This window comes from Rhodnius prolixus, unplaced genomic scaffold (assembly GCF_049639745.1).
Source record: "Rhodnius prolixus isolate KJV_2025 unplaced genomic scaffold, Rpr scaffold_1, whole genome shotgun sequence".
In the NCBI taxonomy this organism is placed as follows: domain Eukaryota; kingdom Metazoa; phylum Arthropoda; class Insecta; order Hemiptera; family Reduviidae; genus Rhodnius; species Rhodnius prolixus.
Window position 1 is genome coordinate 58,068,125 of NW_027411581.1, and position 15,203 is coordinate 58,083,327.

The 15,203-nt window shown below is 34.8% G+C and overlaps 1 protein-coding gene across 3 annotated transcripts in view; it reads right to left on the reverse strand.

Annotated features, from left to right (window-relative positions):
* The window catches only part of MESR6 (misexpression suppressor of ras 6), a 906,147-nt gene that overhangs the window by 207,301 nt on the left and 683,643 nt on the right, over window positions 1-15,203 (reverse strand). For all 3 annotated transcript variants that reach the window (XM_074119813.1, XM_074119804.1, XM_074119793.1), the window contains one exon: window positions 11,683-11,795. In XM_074119813.1, the coding sequence (XP_073975914.1) occupies window positions 11,683-11,795 (113 nt within the window). The remainder of the gene's footprint in view (window positions 1-11,682; window positions 11,796-15,203) is intronic.

The window sequence follows — 15,203 nt, forward strand, 5'->3', positions numbered from 1 at the left end:
AATTTTAAATAAAACCGTAGATAATAAAATTTAAATATTGTTATACTCTATTCTGAAAGTTTAGGTTTATTTTTCTGGACCTAGAAAAAATTTAAACTACGAGGGTCGTTTGAAAAGTCCGTGCAAAAATAAAAACTACTTAATTTTTTGGGGTAAACCTTTTTTATTTTTCAACATAGTCTCCTTTTAGGCTTATACACTTCGTCCAACGCTGCTCTAGTTTGTTGATCCCTTCCGAATAATAGGATTTGTCCAAGTCTGAAAAATAGCCATTCGTTTCTGCAATCACCTCCTCGTTTGAATAAAATCTTTTTCCCGCCAGCCATTTCTTCATATTGGGGAACAAATAGTAGTCCGAGGGAGCCAAGTCTGGAGAATAGGGGGGGAGGGGAACGAGTTGGAACCCTATTTCCATTAATTTTACGACCACAACTGCTGAGGTGTGAGCTGGTGCGTTGTCGTAATGGAAAAGGACTTTTTTGTGGGCCAATCGTGGGCGTTTTTCTTGCAGCTCGGTTTTCAAACGGTCCAATAACGATGAATAATATGCACCTGTAATAGTTTTACCCTTTTCCAGATAGTCGATGAGGATTATTCCTTGCGAATCCCAAAAGACAGTCGCCATAATCTTTCCGGCCGAAGGAACGGTCTTCGCCTTTTTTGGCGCAGATTCCCCCTTGGTAACCCATTGTTTAGATTGTTCTTTGGTCTCAGGAGTGTAGTGATGTATCCATGTTTCATCCACAGTGACGAAACGACGCTTACAGTCCTGCGGATTTTTCTGGAACAGCTGCAAACCGTCCTTGCAACACTTCACACGATTTCGTTTTTGGTCAAGCGTGAGCAATCGCGGTACCCATCTTGCGGATAGCTTTGTCATGTCCAAATGTTGATGCAAAATATTATGTACCCGTTCATTCGAGATGCCCACAGCACTAGCAATCTCACGCACCTTCACTCTTCTGTCATCCATCACCATATAATGGATTTTATCAATGATTTCTGGAGTAGTAACCTCAACAGGGCGTCACTTGTGCCCATATGGCCACTCCGAAAATTTTGAAACCACTTATAAACTGTTCTAATCGAAGGTGCAGAGTCACCATAATGTTTATCAAGCTTCTCTTTAGTCTCCTCAGGCGTTTTGCCTTTCATAAAGTAGTGTTTAATCAACACACGAAATTCTTTTTCGTCCATTTTTTGAAAATCACTCGACTTCCTCGATTCAAACGAATGCCAAACACAAAGAAATAGACCGATCTGGCTGAAACTTGGTGTGTGTTCTTCCAAGAGATGCTACTAACTAAACAAAACCCCGATACGCGCCAGTGGTGCTATCTCTCTGACTTTGCACGGACATTTCAAACGACTCTCGTACACGTATGTTTGTAAAAACACTTTTCAAAGTGAAAAAATTGAAAATGTGTAAAATTAAATGGTATAGATAGAGGGTGGAAAACAAGATGGATCTCTCTTACGTCTTTTAAGACAATCCTAAAACCAATAGGTTTTTGGTTTATTTCTATTGTTGGTTACCCAGAGCTAAAAAAAAAAATCGTTGAAGTGATACCCACTTAGAATCAAAAGTTATTCTTTTAACTCGAAATTTTTAATGAAAATAAAATATTTCAAAGATTGTATCAATGAGAGATAAAGACAGAAGTTATAGCTATTAACCTTTTTCAAAAACGAGGAGTGAATCTAGAACGTTTAAAGACATCAATTAGAATGAGAATGGTCTTCGAGAATCTCGCAAGTTGTTCAAGAATTTCGCTCTTTCTGCTAAGCGAGCATCTTCATACTTTCAATTCTAGCACCTCATTTGATTCTCTAATTCTTAAAAGTGATGAACATCCATATACTTCATTCACTAAAGAAATTTAAAAGAAATTGTAAAAATATCGTATTCCCGACCAGAAAGTTATCTAAAAAATTTAGTTTTAAGGGAAGGAAAATGTTTCATACAAAAGTAACAGATCTACATATAAAATTCTGTGTACCAATTTTCAAAAAAAAAAATAGGACCCTTTTTCGAGAAATTCGCAAAATAAAGTATCAATAAAGCGGCATTTCCGGCTAATTGATTTTGATAAAATCCTGGTTTCTGCGCCCCCCGTAACTGAACTATCAAATTGGAACTATTTGCTACTTTCTGCTTTTGAGTGATGTTCACCATTGACGGGCCCTAACACCATAGTTTATATTTTTGTAAAAAACCATTTTTACGAATGTTAAAGAGAAAATAAAAATAAAAATTTCTAACTTATAATAAACGACTGTTGGTTGTAAAAAAAAACTAAAAACCATAAAATAAAACCCTTCTTAGGGCATAGGGAAAGATAGGATGGTAACTTCAAGTGGTAGTTACTCGAAGTGCCGCTAGAATGAGTAAGCTTACGCAATACGAAAATACTATGCTGATCTTTTGAGTTCCTTCAGCTGAAACTTAAGGAAATTCATTGATCCCTATTGAGCCTCGCCTGAAAAAAATAGGCGATTACTTTATCACTCGGCTGAAACAATTCACAATTATAAACTATCTATTATTCATGAAAATTGGTTCGCGCGTTTAGGCGCTACGTTGTTTACAAAAAAAGGTAACAAGAAGAAGAACAACAACAACAAGAAGAACAAGAACATTTTTTGAAAAAGCCGTTTTTGCTCATTTTTGGCAACTTTTTTCTCGAAACCTATTAGATCTGGGTTGTTGCAAAAAAAATTACAGCTATAAAGGAGGGTTTGCCCTTTATTTTAAAGAAAATTTGGGAATTTTATCTTTTGTAGAAAAAGAGAAAAAAAATTGTCAAAGTTGGGTGTTTTTCAACGTGACGGGATTAGCTATGTGGTTAGCGTACTCGATTCCCACGCGGAGGTCCCGGGTTCGAATCCAGCTGCTGACCCTTAGATTTTCTCTTCCTAGGAGCTTCTTACAGCTCACTGTCCGGTGATGGACAGTGTTGTCTGTAACGAGAGAACACTGTCCGGAGGCCGGCAGTGCACTGAAAAAAGCTCCGGGCGCCAATAACCATAGATGTTGACGCGCCTTAAATCATTAAAAAAAAAAAAAAAAAAAAAAAAAAAAAAATACGGTAACACTACGAATCAGGACAATTCGAAACCAAGTTTTAAAACCGAACTGAAACTTCCTTTTGCGGTTGTAAGTAGATTAGAATGCCTGAAATATACAATTATTTAAGAGTCATTGTCAATAATGTAGAGTTCTATAAATCGATAACCCTGTCCATTATATGGGTAGCAATAAAAGACGTAAAATTTCGAAAGCGATAAGTTCATATAGTACAATACTGGGGTCAAAGTTACTGTTTGTGAATTTTTATCAGTACGAGGGTCGTTTGAAAAGTCCGGGCAAAGTTAGAGAGATAGCACCACTGGCGCGTATCGAGGTTATGTTTAGTTAGTAGCATCTCTTGGAAGAACACACACCAAGTTACAGCCAGATCGGTCTATTTCTTTGTGTTTGGCATTCGTTTGAATCGAGGAAGTCGAGTGATTTTCAAAAAATGGACGAAAAAGAATTTCGTGTGTCCATTAAACACTACTTTATGAAAGGCAAAACGCCTGAGGAGACTAAAGAGAAGCTTGATAAACATTATGGTGACTCTGCACCTTCGATTAGAACAGTTTATAAGTGGTTTCAAAATTTTCGGAGTGGCCATATGGGCACAAGTGACGCTGAACGTTCTGGACGCCCTGTTGAGGTTACTACTCCAGAAATCATTGATAAAATCCATGATATGGTGATGGATGATAGAAGAGTGAAGGTGCGTGAGATTGCTAGTGCTGTGGGCATCTCGAATGAACGGGTACATAATATTTTGCATCAACATTTGGACATGACAAAGCTATCCGCAAGATGGGTACCGCGATTGCTCACGCTTGACCAAAAACGAAATCGTGTGAAGTGTTGCAAGGACGGTTTGCAGCAGTTCCAGAAGAATCCGCATGACTTTAAGCGTCGTTTCGTCACTGTGGATGAAACATGGATACATCACTACACTCCTGAGACCAAAGAACAATCTAAACAATGGGTTACCAAGGGGGAATCTGCGCCAAAAAAAGGCGAAGACCGTTCCTTCGGCCGGAAAGATTATGGGCGACTGTCTTTTGGGATTCGCAAGGAATAATCCTCATCGACTATCTGGAAAAGGGTAAAACTTATTACAGGTGCATATTATTCATCGTTATTGGACCGTTTGAAAACCGAGCTGCAAGAAAAACGCCCACGATTGGCCCACAAAAAAAGTCCTTTTCCATCACGACAACGCACCAGCTCACACCTCAGCAGTTGTGGTCGCAAAATTAATGGAAATAGGGTTCCAACTCGTTTCACATCCCCCCCCCCCTATTCTCCAGACTTGGCTCCTTCGGACTACTATTTGTTCCCCAATATGAAGAAATGGCTGGCGGGAAAAAGATTTTATTCAAACGAGGAAGTGATTGCAGAAACAAATGGCTATTTTTCAGACTTGGACAAATCCTATTATTCGGAAGGGATCAACAAACTAGAGCAGCGTTGGACGAAGTGTATAAGCCTAAAAGGAGACTATGTTGAAAAATAAAAAAGGTTTACCCCAAAAAATTAAGTAGTTTTTATTTTTGCACGGACTTTTCAAACGACCCTCGTACGTATAATTGTTTAAGAGTCATTGTCAATACTGTAGAGTTCTATAAATCGTTAACCCTGTTTATTAATACTTTTTATATAACAATGAAAGCCGTAAAATTTCGATAGCGATAAGTTCATATAGTACAATACTGAGGCCAAAGTTACTGTTTGTGAATTTTTATCAATATATTGTGATAAAATATTTTTATAGTAATTTTTTCTTCTAGTAGAGGCAAAATATATATAATTATTTCCCCACCACCCGTAATTATGTTTGAATACAATGTGTAATGATATTTATAGGTTCTTAAATATATCAATAGAACATTTATGGGCGTGCCGATAAGCAAACTAAAGTGTTATCTTTGGATGATTAAGTATAATAGTTGAACAACTGTTGGACTGAAGTTGACTAATTTCTTTCTTCAAATAGTTAATCAATATAATTATTTAATAATAAACGGTTTTAAGGAAAGAAAAGAACTAACTGGAATAAGAGTTAAGAGAGAATACTTAAAAATAACAAACCCTAAACAATATATTTCTTTAAAAAAAGAAGTTTGAATAGCGTTTAGAGGTATTATGGGATCAAGTAATGGAAGAAGAGTTAAGACCGCCACGAGCCCACGTGTCCTATTTTGTTTACAAAACATTCTTTTCTTTTACAAAACTTGCACACATAAACACACTTACAAAAACACAATATACCACCACGTGCATTGTTAAATAATATCTTTGGAACGTGTAATATTTTATTGTTCGTAGAAATTATTTTACAACAGATGATATTTTATCGAATAAGAATAACAACAACCCATGTGCTTTTTTTTTTTTACAAACACACGCCATACAGATCGTATTGTACACTGGGCTATTCTCTATATCATGTTCAATTTAAAAAATAATAATAATAATATCGCTAATAATCATTGTTGGTGTATGGCAGTTTTAACTGTAGCCAACATGTGTATTATATTATCTTAATTTCCTTTGTCTGCTTGTTCGTAATTATATACATTAAAAATACAAATATTGTAATGGTTCATCCAGCTGGTATCTGATAATTGTTTACGCAATGTTTGCAAATTGGTGAATTGTAATATTTATTTCGTTTTGTTTTGTTTTATTTGTTTGTTTTTTTAATACCCCGTTACATGTATTGTAACAATTGTTATTATAGAATAAACTGTAGACAATAGGTCTCAGCTAATCGATATACTTGGCCACCTTCTTCAATTATTCAACATTAGCTTAAAAAACGTTAGTGTTTTTAGCTCCCGATAAGGATGTTGTGAATGGTGACTAAACGATTGGTGCATTGAATGCTGTTGCCATTTTGTGGGTGTAGCGGCCAGTTTGGGAAGAAGTGAATATATGCTTTCAGAGAGTCAGATTGTGCTGAAAGCTCCTGGTTATTAAGAGAATATAAGAAAAGAATCAGTAGTCTAGTCTGGAAGTAATGATAATAATAAATATCTGGAGATATCAATAATGACGGAAGAATGCTAGTTGGCGGTAAGCTGAGTAGGACGTTTCCTATCTCGGCGGGAGTGAGACAAGGCGATGCCCTTTCAGCTGTTCTCTTCAATCTGGCTTTTCATAGGGTTGTACGAGGGCTGAACATTTGCGGGAACACCCTTCAACCATACAGTCAGATGTGTGCGTATGCAGATGACATTTGTCTGATAGTTCGCAGTGTCCCAGCACTTAAGGAAACATTTAGGAATCTAAATGACGAGAATAAAGAGATGGGGCTAAGTATTAACGAATGGAAAACAAAATACATGAGCACTAGCCCAGAGTGCAGCTGCGAGGAATTTAAAGTAGTAGGATTTACGTTGGAACGTGTTAAAAGCATCACCTACCTTAGGTCTGAACTAAACGAGGAAAATAGACTGATAAGCGAAGTGAATGGGAGAATAATGTCTGCAAACCGAGCTTACTTTGCTAAAATGAGATTGTTTAAGACCTCCTATCTGTCCAGAACCTCGAAGACAAGGCTTTATAGAACCTTAATCAGGCCGGTGCTGAAACATGGACGTTTACATCTGCCAAGGTAAATAGTCTCAATGTTTTTGATCTTAAGGAGGATTTATGGTCCAGTTTTCGACACTACTTCTCGCACATGGAGACTCAGAAAGAACTGTGAGCTTTATACTCTGTATGGGGATGAGAATGTGGTCAAGGCTCGACGATTGGAATGGCTGGGGGCCACATTGCAAGAATGCCAGAAGACAGGATGCCGAGCAGACTGCTGCGTGGTACCGTCATAGGCATGAAGAAGAGAGTTGGCCGACCGTAAAGACGTTGGCTTGATGATGTTGAGGAGGACTTGGAGTGTCAGGATGGAGGACAAAAACAGTCAATAGAGATGTCTGGAGTCGCATTATTAAGGAAGCCAAGGCCCACCCCGGGCTGTAGAGCTACGTAGTAGTAGGATATCAACTATATTTCCGGATAGTTTTTATTAATTAATGACTTCTGACTTTATTTAATTGAAATTTGATAAGATTACGTGATTTCACACGTTATTTTGCCCTATTAAATTTACTTAACAGTTATACGATAATTAAAATCGATATTTTATTGTTTATTAAGAATATATTTGTAAATACATCGAACAAAAACATTTGAACTTTCTCAATTCATTTATAACGTTAGTATGTAAACATTTTGTGCGTGGGTAGCAATGTCAGTCTGACACCGACAATATATTCTAAAAGTAGGGGGCACGCGTATTCTCCCCCCCTTCTATTGACCGTAACTATCAAAACTATTACTAATGCGCTTATATTAGGCAACCTAGAGCTGTAGATATAATTTTCAGTTAAGGTAGAAAAGATGTTTATCAGCTGACAATAACAACACCATAGAAAGCGGAAACAGTGGCAGCCAACTTCCTTAAACGCCCGACCCCACTCCATTATAACTAGTTTATTGCTCTAGTAATAGTTTACCTCCTTCCTTCTTATCACAATTAACAGATCAATTATGTTGAAATTTAATTACAGCAAGGTGGGACTATTATTGTAGTAAACTTGGTAGAGCAGTTAGATGGTGTAATCCATTACAAGGCGCAAGTTATTTAGTTTATTTCTGATAACTAAACAATTGCTTCTGCATTGAGTTTGTAGTTTATAAAGAACCAAAATTACTTTCCCTAAACTATATATCTATTCCGCCCGTTGGTTTTAATAAAGATCCCTTGGTTTTTGGGTCATGCAAATTAAGCGATATCGATGGTAAAGGGAAGATATTCTAGTCGCCTCCTGCCAAAGACTCCCAGCCAGTTAATATTCTGATCTGAACATATTTGTAATCTACTACCAATTACGGCGATTGAGAACTGTGTAGATCAGATCATTTTCTAAACGTTTCAGTTTGGTTTAACTTCTCAATGGCGTGGGAATAGAACAGATAAGTGGTAAGCTTAATGGATTTCCACGCAGAAATCCCGGGTAGCAACCCAGCTGTGGACCCTTAGATTTTCTCTTTCTTAGATTTGGGGCAGGAGTATCCACTGTGAACTAATCTATTCGTAGAGTCTGATCGTTATCACGGTATTAATGAAAAAGTTCCAATGAAATTGAATACTCGTATTTATGTATCGAGCCATTCTTTTGTATATATTACAACTAGTTTCTTTTTTTTTTAACAAACCTTCATCAGGTGAAACTTTATTTTAAAAAAAGGATGGATGGATTAACAAACGTATCACAATTGTTGTTAAACTCAGGTTATCTCTCAGGTTAACTGTTAACTGATTATGGTTACCTCAGTTCCATCATGATAACGCTAAATTCTATACAATTTTCGATCCCACTGATTAATTTATCCATCGATTTGTTAATAAAATTGAACCTTAAGATTGATTGTTAATAAACCAAAGCCGGTTCTAATAAAAATGTTGTATAAAAAGAGTGGCCAGACTTTCATTTCCTTGAAACATAATTCCCTAGATCATTGAGACCAGAATACCGTTCAGACACTACGAAGGATGGATCGGTGACTTCTTCGTTGTGGGGGACTCCTGCATCAAACGGCCCTTTTTTGGCAATAAAACAAAGCCCCAAATGGAGACTCAAAACTCGCGCACATTACACTGTCAAACATTAAAACTGTCAATAAGGAGATAGTAAAGCTAAAACACTGAAGAGTTTCCAGTAACCACTGTCTAGCTGTGTCCGGACAGTAGAATCCGGAAATGACCACCTGCAGCATGCTCTAGCGACCAGGATAATGGACTGTATATAGTCTGCAGTTCTTCTTCAGCGAGAAAAGGAGACACTGTCAATATCTCTCAGTTTCGGTCATTCGATCCCACTTTGTTAGGACTGAAAAAAAAAAACGCCATAGAGACACATCATGGCTGGCTCGATATAGGACGAGTAAGAGAGTGAGCGAGCTGTCTGACCACGTCACTGGCTGGCAATGGCGACGTTGAAAGCCCATGGTTATCTTGTCATGCCGCACGACCCTTGCCAACATTTGCACAACTGATATAACAGTATTGACCTATTCTACCAGCTACTAAAATCTACTTAAAACTTCAAAATAATTACACAAATGACGAAAATGCACTTACTTAAACTTAATTAAATCCTGAAAAGAAAAACTTACAAACAAAATAAAAGTCTGGGAATTATTAAAGAAAGGGGCTGGAGTCAACGCTGAGAACATATTGAATTCGCAATTGACTAGAATACTCCAGGTCGGGCGATCAGGGATTAACACTCCAAGAACTCTTTTTTTATTAATGGTTAGAACATGCAAACTTCCGTTTGAGGCAGTTTAGCAGAAACCTTATAAGCCAAAGAACCACCTATAAATAATATACCTAATTAGACCTAGTAGTTTTCACAAATCAAAAGCTCAATATCCAAAATTTATCATGAGCATAATACTTCCTCTTACTAATTGTAAGAGTAGTTACAAACAAAAAGGTGCGGGTTCTCATAGTAATTACTTAGTTAATATAGGCGCTTATCAATTCAAAAAGATCTGTGAAAAGACTAGCAGACGGCGAAGTTAAGCCGTAACTACAGGTTATCATCAGTTCACTCTAAGCCACGGTTTTATAATCCAATTACTGAATATACTTCTATGATTCAGAGTGGTTATTGCCTAGGAGTCAGACGGTCCTTGATGTTTCTCCTATTACGAACAGTAACTGTTACTATATTGCTTAACAATGGAGGCAGTAACTTATCGGTGATGATGTTAATATCTGGTCAGAAACTGGAAAAAACAAAAAACCAGAGACTTACAGATCCACCTCCTCCTACATTGCGGGATAATCAGCAATTATCTGGTCCACCTACCAAAAATTAGAACCAAGATAACTGTGTTAAGACTAATTAATAATTAATTCAGAACACAACATATCAATACAAAGAGAAACCTATTCTTTCTTTAAATGGAGAACGGGTATCTTTTATACCTAAAATCAATTTTCATAAAAAAGAATTAAAAAAAAAAAAGCGATAGATGATGTACGGAAATCTTCGGACTAGCGAATTTCATCTATACTTACGAGAACTTAGAAGGAAAATCTGAAAGATAACGTTACAAAAATCTTAATAACATTAGTAGAGACCTTGATAAGCATTAGTTTGATTCAGGAAAACAATTGAACTGATCAAGAAGAGAGGAAAAAATTAATTAAAAGCAGAAATGCTTATAAGTAAAACACAGAAGGAATAGTTTTCTTAACTACGGGCAACTACAGGACGAATTTGTTCTAAATATCCCATACTTTATCAACCTGTTTTGACAAATCCTAGCCTGATGGTAAATACTAAGCAGGGAACGTGAAGAACATATTATTGGCAGTGCATGGTATACTTAGGAAGATTTGAAAGACTTCGAAGCTCTTAAGAACAATAAATAATGCTCTTTTTTTTTGTGCTGCAAGACGATTATTAGAAATATCGTTACTTTTGGGAGTGAAAGCTGCCAGCTACTAGAAAAGACAAGTGAAATTCTGAAAATCAGGAAAAGGAAGCTCCAGAGTAAGGATTTTAACTTTTTTTTAATGACAAAAACAAAACAGAAGCTGCGTCACCCGAAGATAAAGTAATGTAGTGTCTAATCTTTTCAGACGGAACTTAAAGACCAATAGGTGTCATGGTCACACAAAATTAGACCAGATTAAGATATCTGTATCACCAGCCTAGTGGGACATAATAATAGAGCAAATACTATCGTTCTTGAGAGAAATCTTCTAACAGATCAGAAGATAGAAAATACAAGAGAAACTGAAGCAAAGTTTTTTGAAAGATGTTGAGGATGACCTCAAGCAGTTAGTGGATAAGAATATGGGTAAGGAGAGCCAGTTCAATCAGGAGTGTAGCTGATTCTATGTAGAAGAGGCCAGGTCTTATTAAGGTGAGGCACCACTTTGTGAACAAAAAACTGAGTCAATTCAAAAAAAAAAAAGTAGAAAAATAAAATAATTGTAAATGTACAGAATAGATATCACAAGCGAATCAAATATAATACAAATTGGAGAATACAATTTCGGCTAGCGAGATTTCCATTTCAAGCAAGGAAAATGGAACCTTGGATTTCTTTTATCAGCTGAACACAGGCATGAGGCGACGATGTGTGTTAGCAGGCAGGCGCAGTGTAATATCCGATATGAAGGAAGGCGATGGTTTAGCGGAAGAGAGATAGAGATGGCACAAAATGAAGAAGTCAACACGTGGAGGATAACTTGATCGTCCAACTTCTTATACATTCTTCTATTTCGGCCCTGCTTTCTTTTTCTCCATTTATATATGTATTGCAAATCTGGTGTTAAGGAAATGTTCGCTACTATCTCGCCGAAAACACCTTCACCGTCAATATGATTTACGCTCCTTGATTGTAACCCAATTTTATTCCACCAAAAGAAAAATCTCCTTAAAGAACTGAATTTATTTGTTGATGGCCGGGGTAGTAGTCAATTCGCTCAAATGAAATACCGACTTTAAACCATTGAAAATAAATACCATCAAAAATAATTTCAAATCTTGAAAAAATAATTATAATAATAACGTAAACAACTTGCTCACCTTTCTGATGTTGGTGATGGGTCTTGGGCTGTACCATTTTCTGCAACATGCTTCCATAATCTCTCTAAATCAGCTATCTGTTGTTTTCTACGTTCGACAGCTTCTTCTAACACCTGTAATAATAAAATGCAGTAAGTACGGTATCCAAAATTAAGGACTAGTTACATTAGTAGCATAGAGAGGATCACGTTTTGCAAAAAAATATTGGCGAGTTTTTTCACCAATAAACTTATAAGAAAATTCTCTATTTAAAAATTACGCACCTTAGAAATCATTATAAATAATTTAAAAGTGACTGCAGATTCACAAAAAAGCAATATATGGTAGCTTTACTTAAAGTTCTTTACAAGCGACATTAAATAAGAAATTATCTGCAAAGTTAATAAATATAAATCATTTAAACTTGTTTTCAATAATTGAAGTGTGTTGCAGCAAAAAAAGCTGTCCCTTTATAGGGATTTTTGCAGTAAAATAAGAAAATAATAAAAATGTACTAATAAATAAGACAGAGGAGTAAGAGAATTGACTTTACTTCTATAACAATTCACAAATTACATTTATTTCAATTTTCTAATTAAGAAAAGTAAAAACTTTCGGCGGAACAAAAACAAGATTTGGTAAGAAAGTGAAAATCTTGCCAAGAAAACTTAACAAAACTTTTCCTTTAACCGGTGGGTTAGGGGGAACAAAGGAAAATATGTCCTTTCTATTAAAGTAAGAGTAATTCCAACGGTTTGAAAAATGTGTTTACTCTGGGGAATAGATTAATAGGGTAAAATAAAACCATGAAGAAACTTTAAAATTCACTTACTTAATCATAGTTTAAGCTAAAATTGAAATGCAATAGTGAATAATAAAATGAATCAAATAAAAATACACGTTATTAAAGAATATTTAGTAGTACATATCATTTAATCATGACTTACAATTGGAATTTAATTTTGGAATTTGGTAGAAAATAAAAAAGAAATATAAATTATTGCTGATACTTAAATTCTTAAATCTATCAAATGCCAACTAATTCACAAAAATAATTCATTTCTACTGAAAATGTGATCTGCAATAATGGATAGTGTTTAAAGTGAGAGTTAGTGAGAAGTTTAGCCGCTAGATGTCAGGAGCATTCAGTTTTATAATACTCCACACTTGCCTACGAGGATGTTAAAATAATTTGTCCAGTTGTATGACATTTGCACTAATCTCTGTCAGTAAACATAACTTATTTTATTTTAATTATTTTTACTTAAAATACCTTTCTTTTCGTTTTTTATATTTTTAAATTAAAGTTTCGGGAAACAATGGATTACTCAGAATTGAAAAGTACCAATGAAGTCCAATGAAGTTGAAGAATTTTAAAGACCTATAAACAATAAAAATAATATGTTTTTTTAAAAAAAATAAAAACTAGCGAGAAGAATTTTATAAAATTACTTTATGGGAATTATTTAACCAAAGTCCTCACGGGAATGTGTAGAATTTGAAGAAATTCTGTATAATCTCTTGGCCTGACAAGAAGTAGAATGTTAGAAGTAGAAAATAAAGAATTTTAAGTAAAACTTGTGAAGATTATCCATTTTATCTCCTATTTTCTGAATCTCTACTTCAAAAACTAGCCGACCTACTGTGTATTATTTAGCGTTGGCATTAAAATAGTATGTTAGATGGAGAAACTAAGGAATTACTGGTAAAACTAATAGAGATTTTTCACTTTATCTCTTATTTTTTTGTATCTCTATTTCCAAAACTATTCGGCCTACTGTGTATTATCTGTTGATTAGTCCTCAGTGCCCCCAGTCTGGTGGAGGAGATGCCTCTTTGGAACCTCCAGACTTGCTCCCCCATTAGAGGCTATTTCCTAGGGGAGGATGTGTACTGAGAACGCTTAAATGGTTTATTTATGTAGGAATATTTAATGTTAATGAGATCTGTAAATGGGTTTAGGTGTAGATGTACCCTTTTAGTCGCCTCTTACGACAAGCAGGGAGTACTGAAGATGTATTCTAAATCCCCATCTACAGGGCGAGAAAGAATAGAATTCAAGAAGTAGAAAATAAAGAATTTCTATTGAAACTGGGGAAGATTTTTCAAATTTTTCCTTTTTTTTTTTTTTGTAGATACGCCTAAAGACGGATTGTGAGTTGCGTTCTTGCCATTCATTGAAAGTTTCAGATATCTGGGTATTCTTTGAAAGCGCAGAAGTAAAGGAAATATCTTTTCTAACCACTTATTTAGATTTTGGAGTGCTTAAGCTGATTGGCCACATTTTATTATAAGTTCGGTAGCTCTTTTTGTAAAAAGCCTAGCAAATCAGCTGGTTTTAAAGAACGGATTGTCCGAAAGATTTAGAAGTAGTAGGTGATTGGCAGATTTTTTTTTAAAAGTAATTCCTTCTAATAATGGAATAATAATTTATTATGACATAACTAAATTTAATAATATCTGAATAGATACACATTGTGGTTGAATTAGAAAAATTGCCAGTAATGTTTTAACAAAAATATTACAGTACATCCACTTTTCATTAACATATTTTTATTGGATGTAAAGTTAAATCTATAAAAGCTAAATTGCCTTTCTCTGATACAATTCTCTATTTTTTTATTGCAGAAGTTGCGGTGCAGCTGAGCTCTCACAGTGGAATTCCAATAAAACATTTTACAAGAATCTCGAAAAGTATGCTTATTCCGTATTATGTGTTTCAAACCGTTGTAAATTTAACGGTCTGTTGGTTGTGGCAGTGAACTGATGGATTCAAAATAAAACAAAATACGAAGGTAAACAATTTTGTCTAACCTTAGTTCTTTTAGGTTAAACGCTATTCACACCCGTTTTATTTTAAATAAAGACATTAATTTGTTGATAGGTAAGAAAAAAATGTATATATAGCTAGTTAGATTATTCAAAAATTTAAATTATAACTTAAACTATATACTATATACATAAAAAAAAAATATATATCCTTTCAAACAAGATAAAAATCTTGGCATTAATGCAATGTTTAAAGCATTCTTAATTGAAACAAATTTAAGATTGGAATTTATCAGTGCAAAGTGATCTTTTAAAGGAAGTTAAAATTAAACTCAATAAAAAAAAAAAAATTAGGAATTCTAGATAACATTTCTAAACTTTATAGATCCAGATTTACTTTTAACATGTAAGAAGATCTGGTAAAAAAGTTCTGCAGAAATATACAATTATCAGAAGTTTCTATTTTTTTGGTTTATTTTTAGCGAAATAGAAAATTATTAAATAATTCATAAGTGTATCATTAAAATCTTTACGGTAGAAACGAGAATTCTGTATTTAATAAAACCTTTTTTTAAAAAAAATCCCTATTAAAGTACTAGTTATGGAATTTGTTGAAAGTTATTTTTGTAACTTGCTTAATTGCTTGTTTGAACTGCAGGTAATCAGTAAACTTAATCTGTGCTGCAGACTTTCCAGTAAATTGGATAAGTTATGAAATAGAAACAAAAAAAAAAAGAACAAGATTACTTCTTATCTTCAGAGTTATGGCAATT